Raw genomic sequence first — 14,034 nt, forward strand, 5'->3', positions numbered from 1 at the left:
TGCATTCACACCAGACACGGATGAAGCATCAAGCATGAGTAATTTACATGTTTAGTCAATGCAAAGACGTGAATGAACATCCTGCGGAACGATACGTACAAATGAGGCGGCACGAATGACGTGGTTAATGTGAATGAAGAGCCGTGAGTTGATTGATTTGCGCACTTAACACGCGTATTGCTCAAGTTAGAAAATCTGAACTTAAGCGGACATTTGCGCCACATTAACCAATCATGAGCTTTGGGGAGTGATTATAACGTAGCGCCTTGCTCGTCTCAGTCAGAAGCACCACTGAAAGCTTCCATCATCCAGGTATAGTTTCTGTAGGAGCTTTTGAACTCACAGAGATTGGTGCACCTCTGAATGGATCTAGTGGACTCGTGAATGAAGTGAGTAAACTCAAAATATTCACACGTCGGTTTAGGTGCGAATAACATGATTTATCCATGCGTGCTGCTTCTAGTGTGAACACAGCATTAGAGAGACAACGATTCCAAGTTGAAATATAAAATATCAAGTGGATAAGAAACTTGTCATAAGTATACTTTTTTTTTCAGCAAGACATTTAGCAAAAAATATGTCAGTCTGGTTTTAAAATATAAAACAACACTGCTTTGGGTACAAATACTTTCTGGGGATACAGTAATAGATTGATTTGCAGGGCTTGAAAGTGCGCCCATTTTACTCACATTTGTGTTTCAAACTAGATGTGTTAGGGAAATTGTATTTTGTCGCTCGTGTACAATTTTTGTATTTATTTTTGTTAAATAAGCTTGACTGATTATGTAATTTACTTGGTCATGGTAAAAATAATACGTGCTTCAGTAAAAGTTATGGTATATTACAATGGAATCCATTGTGATTGTAGCACGCTCTTAACAACACATCTCTACGGAGTCACTTCACGTAGTCTTTTTACTCAAGCATTTACTTTGTCAAGCATTGCCAAACTGAATTGTGGATCCATCGGCACAGTGTCATCAACGTTGCGTGCTGCAGGAATTTCGCTTTCTTTTCAAGCACCAATGAAAGCATCAGCCAATCAGATCGCTTTAAAATAAAAATACCCCAGCTCAGACAGTAGTCATTTGCATTCATACAGTTCAATAGCTGTAAATGAAGGATACATTGAAAATGGAGACAAAATGTATTTTGCAGTGGCCAATCACCCGCTCTTTTATGGCGAATCTTAATTAATTTACCAAGATTCGTACCAGAGAGAACATGCGTGAAAGGAGGCAAATTAAAAAGGGGGAAAAATAAAAAGGGGTGAATAATTCTGTGCCTAAGTGGTTGCTAGGGTGTGGCTAGTAAGTTAAAAAGGTCATCAGTGATTGGCAGATTGGTTAAATAAGCGTAACCTTAAGTCTGTATGACAGTCTGGCGCAAAGTTATGATGATATATTGAATAATATGATATTTAATTTAATTATTTACATATATATATATATATATATATATATATATATATATATACATATATATATATATATATATATATATATATATATATATATATATATATATATATATATATATATATATATATATTTTTTTTTTTTTTACTACTAATACTATCGTGTGTACTGTCTTTGTTACTTTTTTATGTAAGCTTTATAAATGCTTTGGCAATACATTTGTAATATTTGTCATGCCAGAAAAAGCATATAGATAGATAGATAGATAGATAGATAGATAGATAGATAGATAGATAGATAGATAGATAGATAGATAGATAGATAGATAGATAGATAGACAGACAGACAGACAGACAGACAGACAGACAGACAGACAGACAGACAGACAGACAGACAGACAGACAGACAGACAGACAGACAGACAGATAGATAGATAGATAGATAGATAGATAGATAGATAGATAGATAGATAGATAGATAGATAGTTTGTAGTCAACAAACAGGAAAGACAAACCTCAAATTAAAGCCAAATTAACAACATATCAGTGAGTGAGAGAAGAGCGAGAAAGGCAGCAGAGGTCGCAGGATCCTCTATGCCCCTCCGCCACAGCCAAACTATCACATACCCACACAGAATCAGAATCAGTTTTATTGCCAAGTGTGCTTCACACACACAAGGAATTTGTTTTGGCTACAGAAGCTTCCAGTGTACATAAAGTGACAACACAAAATAAATATGGAAAAAAAAAAAATTCTAATCATTAAACAGATGCGGTTAGTCAAGAAACCTGGATGTTGAGTTGTATGTACAGATTGTTATAAATATTCAGGTAATAAGTTGCTGTGTACAAGTGCGAAAGTAGAAAGTATTGCATTGTATATTGATATAAGGTGCTGTGTACAAGTGCGTATGAGAAAGTGTTGCACATATTTATTGCACAGTAGGGGAATATTTAACTGTTCAAAGGTAGACAGCCTGAGAAAAGAAACTTTTCCTGTGTCTGGCTGTTTTTGTGCTTGGTGCTCTGAAGCGCCGACCAGACGGTAACAGTTCGAACAGGTAGTGTGCTGGGTGTGAGGCGTCCAAAGTGATTTTGTGAGCCCTTTTACTCACTCTGGAAGACTACAGTTCTTGAAGTGTAGGAAGGGTCCCATGTTGACTGCATCATCCACAGACCGGTTTGCTCTATAGGCGAACTGCAGGGGGTCCAGCAGGGGTCCAGTGATGTCCTTCAGATATGCTAGCACCAGTCTTTCGAATGACTTCATGGCCACAGATGTTAAGGCCACAGGTCTGTAGTCATTGAGTCCTGTGATCTTTGGCTTCTTCGGGATTGGGATGATAGTAGAGCGCTTAAAGCAGGATAGAACTTGGCGCTGTTCCAGTGATCTATTGAAGATATGTGAGAAAATGGGAGCCAGCTGGTCAGCGCAGATTCTCAGACAGGCTGGTGAGACACCTTCTCTTCTGTTTACTGAAGATCTGACGCACATCATCCTCACTGATCTGAAGTGCAGGGGGTGAGAGGAAGATGGCTGAAGGTGTTGATGGCCGTGTAGGGAGATGGTCCGGGCTGTGTTGACGTGGTGTTGATGGCTGTGTAGGGAGATGGTCCGGGCTGTGTTGATGTGGTGTTGATGGCTGTGTAGGGAGATGGTCCGTGAGGGTGTGAGGTGTCTGGTTATAGGTGTCAAATCTACAGTAGAACATATTCAGCTCGTTTGCAATATGTTTATTGCTGTCGATACTGGGGGACGGTGTCTTGTAATTAGTGAAACCTTTTAAGCCTCTCCACACTGATGCAGGGTCGTTAGCTGAAAACTGGTTTTGCAGCTTTTTGGCATAGCTTATTGTACAAGATCCTATCACCACTCCTGTAAGCATCCTCTTTGGCCTGACAAAGCTGTCTGAGTTTTGGTGTGAACCATGGTTTATCATTGTTAAATGACAAGTAGGTCCTGGTAGGGATGCATAACTCCTCACAGAAACTGATGTATGATGTTACAGTCTCTGTGAGCTCATCCAGATCTGTGGCTGCAGCTTCAAAAACAATGCTGGGCAGCGCCGTTCTGAAGCCGCGCTGTCTTAACCTGACGAGCCCGCCGGCTCGCTTCCCACTCTTCCGCGTCTTGTAGCGTTTCCACAGTGCTGCTGCTCCGCCGACTATAATGTTCCACAAAACGCCACAAAAATCAAAATCCAGTTCTTGATTAGTTGGTGTGCACTGCTGAATGTTCAGCAGCTCGTCCCTGGTGTAACTGATCGTGTTTGATAAACATAAAACAGAACAGACTAACAAAAACAATGTCTGTGTGTCAAAATTAAAGTATAGATCTGAACCATTTGAGGACCGTTCCATACAGCCCAACCCAGTTTTCCAGCCTATCCAGAAGTATGCTGTGATCGACAGTGTCAAATGCAGCACTGAGATCAAGCAGTACCAGCACTGTTAGTTTGCCTGAATCTGTATTTAGGCGTATATGATTGATTATCTTTATAAGGGCGCTCTCTGTACTGTGATGTGGTCTGAAACCAGATTGAAAATTGTCTAAACACCCCTTGAAGTTTAAGAACTTGTTAACCTGGTTAAGAACAACTTTTTCAATGATTTTACCAATGAAAGGGAGATTTGAGATGGGCCTGTAATTGCTCAATAGGGTATTATCCAGGTTCTTCAAGAGGGGTTTAACAATTGCTGTTTTAAGCGAGTTAGGAAAAATCCCTGAGAGAAGTGAAGCATTGACTACTTTTAGAAGATCCATTTCTAAACCGGTAAACACCGTTTTAAAGAATGATGTGGGGAGCGTGTCAAGACTGCAGGTTGATGTTTTCATAACTTGCACGATCTCTTCTTAGATTTTACCATTAATTGCCATGAAATCGGACATAATGTCTGATTTCTTAAGTTGTGGTTGAGCTAGTCTGACTTGGCAAGCAACTTGGTTGATTGGATGAGCTGATTGCCTTTCTGATATTATTGATCTTGTCAGTAAAGAAATGAGCAAACTCATTACATTTGCTTTCAGAGAGTAGCTGAGGGCAGGGTTGTGAGTCTCTCTATCTTTGCAAAGACTTTACAAGCATTATTTACGTTGCTGTTTATAAGGCTTGAAAAGAAAGTCTGCCTAGCAGTTTTTAGTTCCATATTAAAAGCACGAAGACTGTCTTTATAGATATTATAATGGATATAATAATACTAGTTTTGTCTTTCTCCACATATGCTCAGCTTTTCTGCACTGTCTTTTCACCATTTGTACTCTTGGGGACCTTGTCCAAGATCCCTTTTGCCTGCTAATCATCTTCTTGGCTTTAACAGGAGCAATGTCATCTATGACATTCTTAACTTTAGAGTTAAACAAATCAAGAAGAGAATCAACAGAGTCTGCAGATATACTTGTATATCTATATATGTGTATATATATATATATATATATACATACACATATATATATATACATAAACATATATATATACATATATATATATACATAAACATATATATATATACATAAACATATATATATATATATATATATATATATATATATATATATATATATATATATATATATATATATATATATATATATATATATATATATATATATATATATATATATATATACACACACACACACACACGTACATATATATACATATACATATTGTGTGCACCTAGTTGGAAAAAGCTGTATTTACGGTTTCCGCACATCAATTGTATATATGTGTATATATATATATATATATATATATATATATATATATATATATATATATATATATATATATATATATATATATATATATATATATATATATATATATAAATAAATTTAAGCCAGTTCAACAAAACAAAAAAAACTTAGTACTAATTTCCTTTTGTTTTTTCTTGTTTACTCAACTTTTGAAAACATCAGCTACACTGACTGAAAATAATTTGTCAGTGAAACAAAAAATGTCTAGTTGAGCCAACTTAACATTAGTAGTTTTCTGGAAACCTGCACCTGCAGGACAACAAATATGTTTAAGTTGTACAAACTGAACATTTCTTGTCTGCAGGACTGAAGTGACATAAGTTGAGTGAACAAGAAAATACTAAAGGAAATTAGTACTAAGAAATTATACGTTATCAGAGCAAACACACATAGCTCAGTTTAAGTTGTGCTAACTGAACATTTCTAGTCTGAATGGTCTGAAATGACAAAAGTTGAGTGAATCAAAAAATACTATTGGAAATTAATACTAATAAATAAAACGTTATCAAATTAAACACACAAGGCAAAAACAAAACAGACACAAATTTTACCAAAACCTTTATTTTCGTGCAGTACTTCACTAAAGTACAAAAACGAGGTAGTGTAACTACAGCAAACATTTTAACAATACCACCAAATATAAACTGTTTGCCTAAGTGGCATGTAATACAGTAAGAACATACTGTAAGGTGAAAGTCCTTTGCTCACACAAACTGAGCAAGTTAACCCATTAACACTTTTTTAAGGTATTAAGGAAACAAAAAAAAAAAGACTGCATGTCCTAATTTCCAAAGGCACAAGTCCACAGCATGCAGTCACATCTAGTCAAACCACAATGTAATGCAAAAGGTACACAAGAAAAGCACCTTTCTTCAAGCATCTTACAACTCTTAAAAAGTAAAAAGCTTGTTCTTCAGGGACTGCACTCTGTTTGTGGACTTTACTCCCAGTCCTACAAAGATATTCTGCACTGCCTCAAATGTGTATTTTAGCCCCTTTGGGTACTCAATATTCAGTGCGTAAAGAAGTCCAAAGAGTACCATAAAAGCAGTAGAAAAGTCCGGTAGATCATCCATGACCACAGTTTCCTCCAGGATGATGCCAAAGTTTATACATCTCTTTGTTGCCTGTGAGAGGTCATCTTCCATCACTTCAAGGATGGCCAAATTCACTCCTCTAGTGTAGGTCTCCTCCAAATCAGTGTCCTAAGAATAATATAAATGTAATACAATAATAAATAAATCATAGTATAGAACTCTAAATAATTTTTAAAAAAGGCCCAAAAAAGATACTGGCAAATAACTTTTGTTTCCTTCCTTAAAAACCCATTTGCATGTCAGCACTTTTATTCAATAAAACAACAACAATTTCCATAAAATAAATAAATTAGAAATTTAATGAGATTTTAAAGTTAAACACCTACCAGACAAGTCTTGGTTATTTTGTCAAATTCCCTGAGGTACAAGGGAAGTCCCTGTAGAGCAGTAGTTGCTCTGTGAATTATGATGTCTGTTGTCTGTAGGAAGGATATAAATAATTAACTATGGATAAAATCTATTTTTTTTCTTTAACAATGTGTTTAAAAAAAAATACAAAAACATAGTTATTTTACCTAATAATTATTTCAGATGTAATAACAACATTAGGATAGAGTTGCTTAAAATTACTAAGTAATAACATTAGGATGGTGTTGTTTTAGAGATAAACTGTTTGCAATTTTCTTGACCGATTTCAATTTCTGATTTTTAGGTAAAATTTGACCTGCCAATACAGATTTTTGCAGATTTTTTTCTACAAACAAAAATATACTTTCATTCCATTTTTTACCATTTAACTGATCTGTCAAAATCTTAGTCTCAAAATCTCAGTAAATAGGTTACCGGACAAAATGAACATCGCTAAGATCATCGCTTCACCACTCTTCACCAAGTGCTCACACTGATACACGTACACAGGCATTTAAAAGCTAATATCTGCTTACGGACAGATATTGATAAACACGGGTTTCAAACTATTAAGTGCTTATGTGAAAGCACTTGGTGTAGAGCGGTGAAGCGATGATCACTGGAGCCAATCACGATCAGATCTGTTGAGCACAACAACACAATGGCTAATCAGCAGTGTTTAAGAACCTGCATAACAATGCTTAAATGTTAACATGAATGTTTTTAATATTTCCGTACCAATCGGTACGAAAGTCAGTGATTTTAACAACCCGTCATCAGTAATTTACTAAATGAAACAGAAATTAACAAATTACCTAAACATATAACTACAAGTAAAAGAAGAGCTGTGTTACAAATTTGTTACATAAATTGTAAATATTACAGGTAAAAACACCAAAAGGTTTACAAGGAATCATACCTGATTATCAAAATGGTCCAGTATCATTTTCATGTTGTCTGCAAGGTCTTTGCACTTTGTTCGATACAGTTTGATCAGGGCATTGCTGTGTTTGTGGAGATTAGTCATGAATGATTTTTTGAGGTCAACACAAGTGATCCTGTGGAACTCGGCACAAACCTGGGGAATTTAACAAAAAAAGGTCTATGAACAATTATTTAAAAAGAAAATTGTGACAAATTTGACAAAATGACAATTACCTGCTCTTGCAAAAAGAGGCCAGGCCATCTGTTTTTGACCATATGTACCAAGGGCTGCTCAGTAATAATTTCTTTTCTTCTGAGCGGGAAAGTAGTTTCCATCTTGGTTTTCAGAATTGTCATATACATGTTCTTTCTCTTGACTTCTAGCTCAAGCTGTTCTCTTTCTTGCTCCAATGTAGCATCATCCAAACCAACATGATTGTCTGGAAGAAAGTTGATTTCTGATCTTCTTGGTTTCTTTGGTGGAATTCTTGATCCATCATTTCTTTTATTATCAAGCTCAAAACATCCAGAACTGTGTAATTTTTGTCTATAATTTCCCATTTTAAATCTTAAACTCATATTCCAGCCCTTGCATCCGGTGTCACAGCCAAGTTCCCTCAAACATGGATGTGTGGAAACTAATGCAACTGCCACTTGCTCCAATTCTGGATCAGTGGGGTAAGCTTTAAAAGAGTACATTGTTTCCGCCAACGTTTCCAGTATTTCAGTCTTCACATCTCGTGTAACATCCATGGTAGTCTTCTGTTTTTCATAGACTTCATTTGCTTTCCTCAGTCTGAACTCAATGTCATAAGAAAATTTTGCTATCACAAAAACTTGTGGCCAGCGTTCTTCTCTGACTGTGGAAGATGATGGACTGGAGAGATTGGACGAAATACTTGCAGTGTCAAGTGTAAAATCAGAGTTAGATGCAGGGCTCTCATTTCTTTGTTCTTCTGTTTCAGTTTCTGATGCTGTTTTTAACACTTCCCAGAACATTTTTAGCGTGGCCTTATCATGTGGAAGTTCTTCTATGCTACACAAATTGCAAAGCTGACCACCAAAATAAGGGTCCTCATACTGGATCACAAAGTTTGTAGCAATTTTCAGTTTGTTGCAAAGTATCTCTTTTAGCTCATCAACTGATTTCGGCACATCGTTAAGTGACAGCTTTTGTATGCAATCTGGAGCTACAATCACTCGCAGCAACATTGTTTTCCTGAAATTAAAAAACATTTGAGCTCAAAAATAATTACTCAAAAAAAATTAACTCGTGTGCTCATGTTAATGCCTCTATCAGTTTTAGAGGACAAATTCACTTTAATGTAACAAAAAACGTTTCGGTGTCACCATGAGGTTTCTTCCAATACTCTAGGCTACAAGTGGGTAGAAGTCATTTAAACACTTCAGCTCAGTAACAATCAGATCTTCGTATGGTAGAGATTCAACCTTAAAGGCCCTAAGATGTTCTACATACCAAGAAGAATATCTCTCCAGCACAAATGAGACCTCACTGTCCAATAACAAAATGCACCAGATCTTTGCAAACTCTGGCAAGCCACCACAGAGTCCAACTGACACCATCATATCTTTGGAGTATGAGGTCCCATGCATCACAGCATTTGACGCAAGAGATACAGTTTTAAGGTTGAAAAACTTTTCCTCTACAGCTATTTTCACCCGTCTTTCTAGAGAGGACATCTTCAAAAGAAGTTGGGAGACTGCAGGGCATGTGCAACCATCAGTTGGTGCTGGGTAGACAATGTCTGTAATATGTTTTTGTAATTGTGTGTGTTATGGACAACTTGTTTAAAGAAACTATGCTTAGCCTCAAACCGCATTGTCCACAACTCCACACATGAACCAAAGTAGCGTATGAGGCCTGGGTAGTGTTCCAGGAAATGGTGTTTTGGTTTTAATTTTTCATTTGGAAACACTTCTTGAAAAAGGCTGCGATGGTCAAATATTTTAGTCTCTAGGTAGGAAAGACTGTCCTCTGAAAATTTGGGTGAAACAACAAGCTCAACTATATCTTTCAGTTCCATCAAAAGTTGCCATGCTGTATTAGTTTCTGGAACAATGTGACCAATCATGAGTGGTAGGAGCCTAATCAGGGTCCAATTTTCATGCCCATTTCCACCAATTGATTTTTTGGAGGAAAATGATTTGGGTATTTTTTGAGGGCGGTTCACCTTGTCTGAAAAGCAGTAAGGGAAAGATTGAATTGTACCATTCAACTGGTCAAGAGTGAAATACTTTTCAGCTATTAGCCTCTGGAGACACAAAGACAACTCAAATGGCACAATTCCTTCAAACAAATCATGCAACGGATCGGGCGGAAATCCGGTTACAGGATGAAACCAATCGAGATGAGACTGCAAGACACATTCACCTTTTACCCCCTGCACATTTGACAAAGCTTGGTTTGCTTTCAATTCCTCAACAAACTGATTGTGCTGTTGAATATTTCTTAGGGGAAAATGTCCCTTGCTCACACTAGATGTCTGTATGTCCTGAAAAGAAGCAAGACAAAACCTACAGAACTTGCCAACATGAAAACATTCCTGGAATCCCGCCAGGCCATGTGCCCCTAGATTGTCTGCTGACACAGTCACAACAGTTCCTTTGAAATTTTCCCCAAACTGATCTACATACAAACCCTCCTTCTCAAGTGTCTGTATATCCTTCATTAATGGCTCAAAAAACATGTCATAGCCATATTCTCTTACATCACAACTCTTACCCAACAGGGCTAGTTGAATCGAGTGCAAATTTGTTCTGAATTGGGAGGGCCAGTTCAGAATCACCCAGTAGACTGCTGTAATCTTGTGTTTTTTACGCGAAGTTCCCAATGGATTGGCAACTTCAAAGTCATCAATATACAGGCCAAGTGATATAAAGAAATTCTCAGCACAGAGCAAAGGATGCTCTTTAAAGTGCTGGCCATCAAAACAAGATGCATAAAATCCATTTGTGGAAGTATTAGAAAAAGTCTTCTGACTAGTGCTTAGAAACTTTTTCAAGACCTCAAGAATGGGAACATACACAAAGGTTTTGTTTTTTGGTCTACTGAACACAAACTCAACTGGTTCAACAACATCAAAATGTTGTTTGAAATAAATGTTCCATTTATAATCAGTAGACAAGGTTCCCTTTTCAGTGGTAGCATAAAGAGGATTTATCCTGTGCACAGCCTCAGTGATTTCTGTGATTACTGACTGCTCAACATTACAGTTATGGTTGCATAAAATATCTTGAATTACCTTTTCTATGGATGGTTTAGAAAGAATTTGTATTTCATTAAGACAATGGAAAATCTGCTTTGTAGCATTTCTAGATACACCCAATTCTGTCTGCATACAAAGAAACAGAGACGCCAATTTCTTCTCAAGAATTTGGTCAACATCAACTTCATCGGCTTCTGATTCTATTTCTTTATGTGAAGTATCTTCAAAGCACTCTGAAGTTGAATCTGGTGAGTTATCGGAATCTCTGCGACTGACAGTTACAACTGATGACTTATAATCACTTGCAGTCTGTGTTTTGTGATGTTTGGACTTGTGGCTATGAAATGTAACATAGACATTGGTCTGAAAATTACAGTGCAGAAACGGGCATTGTACAGTCTTATTTCTTTTCAGGTATGTACCCAAATGCTGCATGAAAACTTTTTCACAACAAACATTGTGATAATCACACAAGTCACAGTTAAATGTGGCTTGCTCTGTCCTTTTATCAAAATTTGTGTGGACTCTATATAGATGACTTTTTAGTGCACCTGGTGTTTTGAAAGTGCAGACACACTCAGGGAACAGACATACCAATGGTACACATCGGCTTGGGTACCAGTGCTTGAGCCTGTAGTGTCTTAACAGCAAATTTTGACTGGCAGACGTGTATTTACAGTACTGCATCATGCACTGCATCAATGTAGATCTGTAAAAAAAAAAAAAAAAAAATACACAAACATTAATAGTCAGATTAACCACATAAAAAAGGAAACAAACAATGATATTGTTATTGTTGTATGACATTACTGCACATCTCTGAAACTAACCTTACACTATCAATTATAATAACCTCAGAATATCCCATAAATCAGGTCAATCAATCTGAATTACTAGTTGCCTTGAGATATAAATCTTAGTATTTGTTGTAATTCATTTCAAAATCTATACTTGCATAATGACATGTTTTGTGCTGGTACCTTGGCTGGTCATGGATAAATATGATATTAAAACTGCCAGTAAATGATCTTACTTTTCAAGTAGTTCACTGTATACACCTTTAGTTCAAATGAATGATTTATTACTATTATTTTGGTTTTGATTTGATTTTGTTTGTTTGATAATAAGCAGTTGGAATATACGCGCTTTACGTCACTTTAAGAGCCACACTGATAGGATTTACGGCAATGCGCATATTTATTCACTCTTTATGTTCATTTACCACATAACAAAAGAGAGATTATGTGAATAATCACTAAGCGCCGCATCTGCACACATTTTTGCGCGTATATGAACATTTAGGTGGCCCTTGATCAAAAAGATGACTGTGTTCTGTTCCGTCTCGAGGCTCTCCATTGCACTTTTAAAAACATGAATGAATCTAATACACTTTGTTAACGTTACACTTATAAACAGTTTGCATATCAAAATCAATCACAGAAATAAATCCATAAGGTTAATTGTTTAACCTTGACAGATCAGGGTTAAGTTTACAGTTCAATTTAAACGTCCACGGACATTAATAACTTACAAAGTTAGCAACGTTTTTTTCAACAAATTTAGATGAAGTGTCTTAAACAAAGAACAACAATCTTTGTACACTTACTATTAAGATTGCTCTTCCACGGCTTGCCTCTTCCCCCACCGAAGTTCAATGCTTCCAGAAGTTTCTCCCGCGTTTCTCCCGCACTGAGACGTTGACGTTACGTAAGCGCAACCATCGCATAACGAGGGCGTGGTTTAGCTTAGGAGAGAATGATGTGGTGATGGGATCATTTTACTGACTCGGATCTTTGAGTCTCGTTCATCGAGATGAACACAAACACATCTACAACGAGCCCAAAAGGTTGATCACACGACAAATAAGTCATAAATAGAGTACTATAAGAAGGAGAAAATAACAATTCAATGTTTACCTGCTCTTTTGTCTATAAAGGTATTTTTGTCTCTTTGCTCAGCTCACCTCTTCATGTCTTCAAATGTCAGTGGTTCGTTCACGTTACTCTGACAGTCACATATAATCTTAATCAATGTACACAGTCTGAGCAGACAGGAGCCATGATGATTAGTTCACCTGTCGAGTCTTCTGGTTCTTGAGTCGTTCGTTCATCACGCGATAGAATGACTCAAACCCGAGGACTCGAGAGGTGAACGGATCAAATCTCTTTCCGGCTCTAAACGCATATGATTGGACGTGAGGAACGAATGACTCAAACCTGATAGAGGACTCGAGAGATGAACGGATCAATTCACTTTCCTGCTCTAAACGCAAATGACTGGCTTCTGCCTTTCAGCGATGAGCGACTCAAAAGACTTGAAATGAACGATACCACCTGCACAAATGTGCGAACGCGTGGATGAACGAATCACTCCCTGAGAGGACTCGTAGTTCCCGAGTCATATTGAAGATTTGTTCAAAATGAACGAATCGTTCAAGAACGACCCATCACTAGAATGATGCTATATCGTCCTTCGGGAAACATATTTTTGAGTGCGTGGTTTATTTATAAATATTGGAATATCAAAGTATACTCCATATCTTTTTGTAAACACGAGATGAAAATGTGCATAACCTATTTCTGCAAATGTGCACAAAATAAAGTTAAATTGCAAATTAAATGTTTCAAATGAAGTTAATATAAATATTGTAGTGTTTTTTTGTTGTTTTTAATAACAATGTGAAGAATAACAATATTTATTATTGTATTATTAATAATAAATAATAATAGCATTTTCAGTCAGCATTTACTTTTTAATACAAACTATGAAAGGTTCTATACTGCCATTGATTATTCTTTTTAGAACATTTAACATGTTTGAAACCTTTTCAATCAACAAAAGGTTATGCTACTTGTATGTTCATTGCATTAAAAAAGTCAGAGATTGACTTAACACAAAAAAACAAGTTGGCAGAAGCTTTTATGGATGAACTAGCAAAGCGTTGCTCACAAAACTCATCTTTTTAACTTAATGAATTAAACCTTTGTTTAAGTTGATTGAATGTGTTAAATGTAGTTGTACACATTTTTTTACAGGTTTTTGCTGAACCAACAAAAAAACAACATTTGTCAAGTTGGATTTTTTATATATACATATATTTATAGACACATATATAATTGATGTGCGGAAACCGTAAATACAGCTTATATATATATATATATATATATATATATATATATATATATATATATATATATATATATATATATATATATATATATATATATATATATATATATATATATATATGTAAATATAGCTTTT

General features: G+C 36.1%; 1 protein-coding gene across 3 annotated transcripts; it reads right to left on the reverse strand.

Moving 5' to 3' along the window:
- Positions 1-5,746: 5,746 nt before the first annotated feature.
- Positions 5,747-13,227, reverse strand: LOC130247306 (uncharacterized). Of its 3 annotated transcripts, XM_056480552.1 has the most exons (6): positions 12,377-13,227; positions 11,365-11,479; positions 7,778-8,762; positions 7,539-7,697; positions 6,598-6,690; positions 5,747-6,379 (listed from the first exon to the last, which is right to left on the reverse strand). In XM_056480552.1, the coding sequence occupies exons 3-6, from the start codon at positions 8,753-8,755 to the stop codon at positions 6,065-6,067; spliced, it is 1,545 nt and encodes a 514-aa protein (XP_056336527.1). In that variant the 5' UTR covers positions 8,756-8,762; positions 11,365-11,479; positions 12,377-13,227; the 3' UTR covers positions 5,747-6,064. The 3 variants fall into 3 exon arrangements, with proteins under 3 accessions (XP_056336527.1, XP_056336526.1, XP_056336525.1); XM_056480551.1 differs by lacking the exons at positions 11,365-11,479; positions 12,377-13,227 and having other exon boundaries at positions 7,778-8,827; XM_056480550.1 differs by lacking the exons at positions 5,747-6,379; positions 6,598-6,690; positions 7,539-7,697; positions 7,778-8,762 and having other exon boundaries at positions 8,820-11,479.
- Positions 13,228-14,034: the final 807 nt, after the last annotated feature.

Source organism: Danio aesculapii, chromosome 19 (assembly GCF_903798145.1).
Source record: "Danio aesculapii chromosome 19, fDanAes4.1, whole genome shotgun sequence".
Lineage (NCBI taxonomy): Eukaryota > Metazoa > Chordata > Actinopteri > Cypriniformes > Danionidae > Danio > Danio aesculapii.

Excerpts from the sequence above, each read along its gene's own strand:
- LOC130247306 (XM_056480550.1), bottom strand. The coding sequence starts at position 11,469 with ATGCAGTGCATGATGCAGTACTGTAAATACACGTCTGCCAGTCAAAAT.